The sequence below is a fragment of the Salmo trutta genome, chromosome 35 (genome assembly GCF_901001165.1).
Source record: "Salmo trutta chromosome 35, fSalTru1.1, whole genome shotgun sequence".
NCBI classification, from domain to species: domain Eukaryota; kingdom Metazoa; phylum Chordata; class Actinopteri; order Salmoniformes; family Salmonidae; genus Salmo; species Salmo trutta.
In genome coordinates this window covers 30,528,041-30,537,260 of record NC_042991.1, presented here as the reverse complement: position 1 = coordinate 30,537,260, position 9,220 = coordinate 30,528,041, and the positions used below count along the sequence as shown (strand labels likewise).

Below are 9,220 nucleotides of genomic sequence, written 5' to 3'. Positions count from 1 at the left end.
TATCAGGTCAATATTAGGTCAATATCAGGTCATTATCATGTCGATATCAGGTCAATATCATGTCAATATCAGTTTTTCTTCAGGTCAATAGCAGGTCTTTAACAGGTCAATACCAGGTCTTTATTAGGTCTTTATACGGTCAATATCAGGTAAATATCATGTCAATATCAGGTCAATATCAGTTCCTTATCAGATAAATATCAGGTCAATATTAAGGCTTTATCAGGTCAAATTTCATGTCAATATCATGTCAATATCATGTCAATATCAGGTCAATATCACTTAATATCACGTCTTATCACGTCAATATCAGGTCAATATCAGGTCTTTATTAGGTCAATATCACATCAATATCACGTCTTTATTAGGTCAAAACCAAGTCTTTATTAGGTCAATATCAGGTCATTATCAGGACATTATCTGTCACGACTTCTGCCGAAGTCGATGCCCCTCCTTGTTCGGGTGATGCTCGGCGATCGACGTCACCGGTCTTCTAGCCATCACTGATCCATTTTTCATTTTCCATTGGTTTTGTCTTGTTTTCCTACACACCTGTTTCCAATCCCATTCATTACATGTGTATTTAACCCTATGTTTTCCCTCATGTCCTTGTCCGAGATTGTTTTGTTTGTTATTGATTTTCGTGTATTTTTGTATTGGTGGGCTAGGGTATTTTTGCCCATGTTATTTTTATGTACATTGGTTTTTGGAGTTCGTGTTAGTTTATTATTTATTAAACTACTCCAGTTAAACCAAGTTGGTTTCTCCTGCGCCTGACTTCCTTGCCACCTACACACACGACGATGACAGAATCTCCGACCAAAATATGAAGTCAGCAGGAGAGGGTACCCCGGACATGGAGGTGGAGGAGCGCGTCCAGAAAAATGAGGAGAAGCTTCACCATCTATGTGCCGCTATGGATCGCGTTGTCCAGAATATGGACCGCTGGGAGAGACAGGGAGTTTTTCTAGCGCCTCCACCAACCCAACCGTGGTCTAACTTGAGCGCCCCTTCTCAACCTGAACTCGTGGCATCCGTCTATCCATGCCTCAGGGGTACGACGGAAGTGCTGCCACCTGCCGGGGTTTCCTACTTCAATTAGACCTTTTCCTGGCCACGGTCCACCCAGTTCCATCTGACCGTGAGAAGAGTTTCACCCTCATCTCGTGTCTCACCGGGAGAGCCCTGCAGTGGGCCAGCGCTGTGTGTGGAGGAGATGATGCGGCGTTGGACCATTATGAGGAGTTCAACCGCCGTTTTCGGGCAGTCTTTGACCATCCACCCGAGGGCAGAGCGATGGGTGAGTGCCTCTACCATCTGAGGCAGGAGATGAGGAGCGTCCAGGATTTTGCCCTGGAGTTTAGGACCCTGGCAGCCGGTGCGGGATGGAATCACAGGGCCCTGATCGACCATTACCGTTGTAGTCTGTGTGAGGACGTCCGTCGGGAGCTGGCCTGCAGAGACACCACCCTCACCTTCGACCAGCTGGTGGATCTGTCCATCCGGCTGGACAACCTTCTGGCTGCTCGCCGGACGTCCAGATCGGGGTCTGGTGGTTCCATCCTCCCACACTCCCTCTCCTATACCCAGGGAACTGGGAGAGTGGGTGCACAGGGAGACCGGAGGGGGTTCCCGCTCGCGCACCATCTGTGGCTGCAGAGGTCACAATGCTGGTCGGTGCCGGGTAGGTTCCTCTGGGAATCGAGGTAACAGGCAGGGCGCTCCGGCGCCACCCCAGGTGAGTAGGCACCATTCTCATCCAGAGCCCTCTGTTGCACTTATGTTTGTGTCTGTTACTTTTCCAGATTTTTTTCCCCCGTGTTCCCAGCATAAGGCGCTAGTAGATTCAGGCGCGGCTGGGAATTTCATTGATCAAGCTTTTGCTCATAGTTTAGGGATCCCCATTGTACCCGTGGATGTGCCTTTCCCCGTTCACACCTTAGATAGTCGACCATTGGGGTCAGGGTTAATCAGGGAAGCCACAGCTCCTTTGAGTATGGTGACACAGGGGGGTCACAAGGAAAAAAATAGTATTTTCCTTATGGACACTCCTGCGTATCCCGTGGTGCTGGCTCTACCTTGGTTAATTTGTCATAACCCCACTTTTTCTTGGCCACAGAGGGCTCTCACGGGGTGGTCGCAAGAGTGCTCAGGTAGGTGTGTAGGGGTTTCCGTTGGTGCTACTATGGTGGAAAGTCCAGACCTGGTCTCCACCGTGCGCATTCCCCCCGAATATGCCGATTTGGATCCCCTATCGCAAGGGGAGATGGTGGCTATGGAGACATATGTCTCCGAATCCCTGCATCAGGGGTACATTCGGCCCTCCATTTCACCCATCTCCTCGAGTTTGTTTATTGTGAAGAAGAAGGATGGAGGTCTGCGACCGTGCATTGATTATCGAGGTCTCAATAAAATGACTGTGAGGTACAGTTACCCGCTACCTCTGATCGCCACGGCGATTGAGTTAATGCATGGGGCCCGCTTCTTCACTAAACTGGATCTCAGGAGTGCGTACAACCTGGTGCGTATCCGAGATGGAGACGAGTGGAAGACGGCGTTTAGTACCACCTCAGGGCATTATGAGTACCTCGTCATGCCGTACGGTTTGAAGAATGCTCCATCAGTCTTCCAATCTTTTGTAGACGAGATTTTCAGGGACCTGCACGGGCAGGGTGTAGTGGTGTATATCGATGACATTCTGATCTACTCCTCTACACGCGCCGAGCATGTGTCCTTGGTGCGCAGAGTGCTTGGTCGCCTGTTGGAGCATGACCTGTATGTCAAGGCTGAGAAATGCCTGTTCTTTCAACAGTCCGTCTCCTTCCTAGGGAATCGCCTATCCACGTCAGGAGTGGAGATGGAGAGTGACCGCATTGCAGCCGTGCGTAATTGGCCGACTCCCGCCACGGTAAAGGAGGTGCAGCGATTTTTAAGGTTTGCCAATTACTACCGGAGGTTTATCTGGGGTTTTGGTCAGGTAGCTGCTCCCATTACCTCATTGCTGAAGGGGGGTCCGGTGCGCTTGCAGTGGTCGACTGGGGCGGACAGGGCTTTTAGGAAACTGAAGGCTCTGTTTACCTCGGTTCCTGTGTTGGCTCATCCGGATCCGTCTTTGCAATTCATAGTGGAGGTGGACGCGTCTGAGGCTGGGATAGGAGCTGTGCTCTCTCAGCGCTCGGATACGCCACCTAAGCTCCGCCCTTGTGCCTTCTTCTCTAAGAAGCTCAGCCCGGCGGAGCGAAACTATGACGTGGGGGACCGGGAGCTGTTGGCTGTTGGCTGTCGTCAAGGCTTTGAAGGTGTGGAGACATTGACTTGAGGGGGCTAAACACCCTTTTCTCATCTGGACTGACCACCGCAATCTGGAGTACATCCGGGAGGCAAGGAGACTGAATCCTCGCAAGGCAAGGTGGGCCATGTTTTTTTACCCATTTTGTGTTTACCCTCTCTTACAGACCAGGTTTCCAGAACGTTAAGGCAGACGCACTGTCCCGGCTGTATGACACAGAGGAGCGGTCCATGGGTCCCACTCCCATAATCCCAGCCTCTTGTTTGGTGGCACCGGTAGTGTGGGAGCTGGACGCGGACATTGAGCGGGCGTCACGTGCAGAGCCCGTTCCCCCTCAGTGTCCAGCTGGGCGTCTGTACGTTCCATCTGCTGTCCGCGACCGGCTGATCTACTGGGCTCACACGTTACCCTCCTCTGGTCATCCTGGGATTGGTCGGACGATGCGCTGCCTTAGTGGGAGGTACTGGTGGCCCATCTTAGCTAAGGACGTGAGGGTTTATGTTTCCTCCTGCTCGGTGTGCGCCCAGTGCAAGGCTCCTAGACACCTACCCAGAGGTAAGTTACAACTCTTACCCGTTCCACAACGGCCGTGGTCGCACTTGTCGGTGGATTTCATAACCGATCTTCCACCTTCACAGGGTAACACCACGATCCTGGTCGTTGTGGATCGTTTTTCTAAGTCCTGTCGTCTCCTCCCTTTGCCCGGTCTCCCTACGGCCCTACAAACTGCAGAGGCTCTGTTTACACACGTCTTTCGGCACTACGGGGTGCCTGAGGATATAATGTCTGATCGGGGTCCCCAGTTTACGTCTAGGGTCTGGAAGGCGTTCATGGAGCGTCTGGGAGTCTTGGTCAGCCTTACCTCGGGTTTTCACCTTGAGAGTAACAGGCAGGTGGAGAGAGTTAACCAGGATGTGGGTAGGTTTCTGAGGTCTTATTGCCAGGACCGGCCGGGGGAGTGGGCGGCGTTCGTGCCCTGGGCAGAGATGGCTCAGAACTTGCTCCGCCACTTCTCCACTAACCTCTCTCCTTTTCAGTGCGTGTTGGGGTATCAGCCGGTTCTGGCCCCTTGGCATCAGAGTCAGACCGAGGTTTCTACGGTGGACCACTGGTTCCGGCGTGCGGAGGAGACCTGGAACGCCGCTCACGTCCACCTTCAGCGCGCCGTACGACGCCAGAAAGTTGGCGCAGACCGTCACCGCAGTGAGGCCCCGGTGTTCGCACCAGGGGACAGGGTCTGGCTCTCGACCAGAAACCTGCCCCTCCACCTGCCCTGCCGGAAGCTGAGTCCACGGTTTGTGGGGCCGTTTAAAGTCCTGAGGAGAGTGAACGAGGTATGTTATAGGTTAAAGCTTCCCCTACATTACCGCATTAACCTCTCGTTCCATGTATCTCTCCTCAGGCCGGTGGTGGCTGGCCCGCTCCAGGAGGCTGAGGTGCGGGAGGTTCCTCCGCCCCCTCTGGACATTGAGGGGGCCCTGGCGTACTCCGTTCGATCCATTCTGGATTCGAGATGTCGTCGAGGGGCCTTCAGTATCTCGTGGACTGGGAGGGGTACGGTCCGGAGGAGAGCTGCTGGGTTCCGGTGGAGGATGTGTTAGATCCTTCCCTGCTGCGAGAGTTCCATTGTCTCCATCCGGATCGCCCTGCACCTCGTCCTCTGGGTCGTCCCCGAGGCCGGTGTCGACGCACTGCTGGAGCCGCGTGTCGGGGGGGGGGGGGTACTGTCACGACTTCTGCTGAAGTCGATGCCCCTCCTTGTTCGGGTGGTGCTCGGCAATCGACGTCACCGGTCTTCTAGCCATCACTGATCCATTTTTCATTTTCCATTGGTTTTGTCTTGTTTTCCTACACATCTGTTTCCAATCCCATTCATTACATGTTGTGTATTTAACCCTCTGTTTCCCTCATGTCCTTGTCCGAGATTGTTTTGTTTGTTATTGATTTTCGCATATTTTTGTATTGGTGGGCTAGGGTATTTTTACCCATGATATTTTTACGTACGTTGGTTTTTGGAGTTCGTGTAAGTTTATTATTTATTAAACTACTCCAGTTAAACCAAGTTGGTTTCTCCTGCACCTGACTTCCTTCCCACCTACACACAGGACGATGACAATATAGGTTAATATCATGTAAATATCAGGTCAACATCAGGTCTATATCAGGTCAGTATCAGGTCAAAATTAGGTCAATATCAGGTCATTATCATGTCAATATCAGGTCAATATCATGTCAATATACGTTTTTTTCTCAGGTCAATATCAGGTCAATATTAGGTCAATACCAGGTCAATATCATGTCTTTATTAGATCAATATCACGTCTTTACCAGGTCAATATCAGGTCAATTTCAGATCAATATCAGGTCAATATCATCTCAATATTACGTCAATGTCACGTCTTTATCAGGTCAATATCTGGCCAAAATCACGTCTTTATCAGGTCAATATCAGGTCAAAATCATGTCAATATCAGGTCTTTATCAGGTCTTTATCACGTCAATATCAAGTCAATATTAGTTCAATATTAGGTCTTTATCTGTCACGTCCTGACCAGTAAAAGGGGTTGTTTGTTATTGTAGGTTGGTCAGGGCGTGGAAGAGGGTGTTTGTTTTGTGTGTTTCGGGGTTTTTGGTGTATGTTCTATATTTTCTATTTCTGTGTTTATCTGGGTTTTCTATTTCTATGTTGGGGTCATGATTGTGCAGTGCTGAAGGTCACAAGGTGAGTGAGAAGTCATGATCGTGCAGTGCTGAAGGTCACAAGGTGAGTTACAAGTCATGATCGTGCAGTGCTGAAGGTCACAAGGTGAGTGAGATCGGGAAGAAGTCATGATCGTGCAGTGCTGAATACGCCATGCAGGCCTAATCACCCAACATCGGTGCCCAACCTCAATAATGTTCTTGCAGCTGAATGGAAGCAAGTCTCTGCAGCAATGTTCCAACATATAGTGGAAAGCCTTCCCAGAAGAGTTGAGGCTGCAATAGCAACAAAGGGAGGACCAACTCCTTATTAATGCCCATGATTTTGGAATGAGATGTTGGACAAGCAGGTGTCCACATACTTTTGGTCATGTAGTGTATGTCAAAGAAAGGTCCTGTTACACACTTTTCAAGCCACTTCGATACAAATTGATTGTCATAGGGGTTTGGAGAGAATTTTCACTAACCTTAATCCTTTTCCTAACCTTCACCTAAGTCTCCTAACCTGCTGAGTAAGTACTCCCAACCTGCTATGAAACCCAACCTGCTATGAAACCCAACCTGCTATGAAAAATTCACTAAGGTATCGAAGTGGCATATTCATAGCCTAGGCGTTTCATATTTTGACATTGGAAATTCGAATCGACAAAATGGCTCCGCAATCACATTATTCCAATTTGCAACAATAGGCGGCTGGTAGCTTTGTCTATTTCTGCTTATTTGGTCGATTTTTTTCTACTGGTGGAACCAACACTTTTTGGGGCTGCAGGTAGCATAGTGGTTAGAGCGTTAGGCCAGTGACCAAAAGGTTGCTATATCAATCCCTGAGTTGACAAGGTAAAAACCTGTCGTTCTGCCCCTAAACAAGGCAGTTAACCCACTGTTCCTAGGCCGTCATTGTAAATAAGATGTTGTTCTTAACTGACTTGCCTAGTTAAATGAAGGTAAAAAAAATACAAAATTGAAACGCTTGCAAAACGTGGTCTATTTTACACCTCGCAGGGTTAATTAACATATAGACCTAGATCTCTTGTAAATGAATCAACCGTTTGGGAGCACAAAAGGTACGGTGAGGAGGGTGATATGCATTTTAATAAAATGTCTATGATTACTTAACACCTCCCGTTTAAGAGAATGGTCTGAAAAACAATGGTCTCTAAAAACAAACCTAACGCGTGCCGCCGGCGTGTATAAACTCCCCCCTCCTTTTCTTGACCGCCAGGCGCAGCTTGACCCTGTCCACATATCGGCACGTGCTATTTCACACTTGAAAAGCAAATGGTTCAAAAGGAGAAACCCATTGCAGTTGCAGAACGAAGGATGTCAGAGAGATCAAGTACATTCGTAGGCCTAAATTAATTGTAAATGTTGGCCTGTAGGTTTGTTTAGATGATACAATTGTATTGATCATAGGGATGTTTCGTTTTTAATAATATATCTCTCTATATATATATATATATATATATACAAAAAAATAGCTAATAAAAATAGCAATAATGTATTCCTCTTCCTGTTGAGTAGAATACGCTTGAACTTGTCTTTAATCAAAAATGTATTATGAATCAAAAATAGGCCAAACCCCTATTCACATAACTGACTTGGCTAATATTATTTATAATTCAGAGACGTTTTCAATATCCCACAACAAAAGTTACCCCTATTCTAAAACATGGCCACTCTGGGTGCGAGCGTGACCATATGCTGCAGGTTTGCCAAAGTGTGACTTGACTGACACCTCACCACCGTGGCGCATGGACACTTTGGGTAGTGTCAATGCGCAATTTGACACGAGCACCCTGGCCCGATATATACAAGGCGTCTGACTCGACTTTGTGATCACTCTCAATCGCAAACTCTCAGAGGATTTGCTCGGGACACTCTATCATCAGAAACCATGGAGAATATCATCTCTCATTGTGGATTAACTGGCGCAATTACCGGAGGAAACTCTGTTCAACAGCCCACTAATTTGTGGAGACCTTGGGATGCCAAAGCAGGCAGGGAATGCAGGGCCGCGACACACATGGTTAGTACAGACTACTTTCAAAACTAAATTATTAGTGTCAATAGTTTGTAGAGAAATTAAGTTGGATGTTTCATAGGTCTAGCTATAGTGGACGAAATAGAATGCTAACATGATTGTCTTTCTTTATCCCCTCGCAGCTTTACACAAAGCCCACTGGAGGATTTCCAGACACCAAACACTGCAAGAGTCCTCAGATCACTCACCCAGTAAAGTAAGTGAAATTGCCTCAGTAATATCACCAACATACTCAGGCTACATTAAAGATATGCGTCTCGGTTTGTGCGTAATGGTGATTGAGATGGGCATTCTCTCCATATCCGTTCTCAACTATATCCTAGCCTACTTTGTATTTCCCATTCAAACTCCTAATGTGAGAACGTTTTGTGCTCTAGGTTGTTTTGGCCCAAATCGAGATGCTTCGATTATCTGTACCAGGATGCAGATCTGCTTCTGCGCAACTACCCAGTCCAAGCAACCATCTGCCTCTACGAAGACTCGAGCAGTGATGATGATGAGGACGATAGTGATGATGACGAGGAAGAAGACAGCGTGAAGGAGCTGAATTAAAAAAAAAAGTCCTTTCTCTCCAATTGAAAAAACGCTGAAATGTATATTTTAATATGAAATTATAATATATTGGTGCATAATTTATTTTTTGTAAATATCTGTAAATATGACATATGACTAAGGAATGACTAACACATTTGTCAGGGTAAACAGCATTTTATAATTTATATTTCATAATGGCCTAGCTTTATTTAATTTTGTATCCAATGGAGGACGTTGTAATAAAACAGTTAGAAACTCAACAATGAGCTCCTTGAATCTGTGGAATCATTTAAAAAGGTTTATTTTGAGGACTATATCTCTTCCTTCGATTAGTTTAATTGACTTTGCTATCTATTATGTCCACCACTACCTTGAATCAAATTCTATTCTAGCCTCTTGATCAAAAAAATAATGAGATCCAGGGACACAATTTTCACTGGGGACAGGGGGACATGTCCCCCCCACATTCTGAAATTGCATTTTTGTCCCCCCCCCAGTTTTATCATTGGAATGTGATTCAAAATGAGGCAACGGTGTGCTTTAGGACCATGCGGACGCCTCCAAGCGGTCGGGTAGGCTGTTTGGCATGTTTATCTGACTGGATAGATTAAAATATATATTTATGTCCCCCCACTTCTAAAACCAAAGTTGCGCCC

At 47.3% G+C, this 9,220-nt stretch overlaps 1 protein-coding gene across 1 annotated transcript; it reads left to right on the top strand.

Moving 5' to 3' along the window:
* Positions 1–1,044: 1,044 nt before the first annotated feature.
* LOC115174422 (protein ripply3-like) lies at positions 1,045–8,582 on the top strand. Its single transcript, XM_029732926.1, has 3 exons — positions 1,045–1,300; positions 5,996–6,011; positions 8,408–8,582. The coding sequence occupies exons 1-3, from the start codon at positions 1,045–1,047 to the stop codon at positions 8,580–8,582; spliced, it is 447 nt and encodes a 148-aa protein (XP_029588786.1).
* The last annotated feature ends 638 nt before the right edge of the window (positions 8,583–9,220 follow it).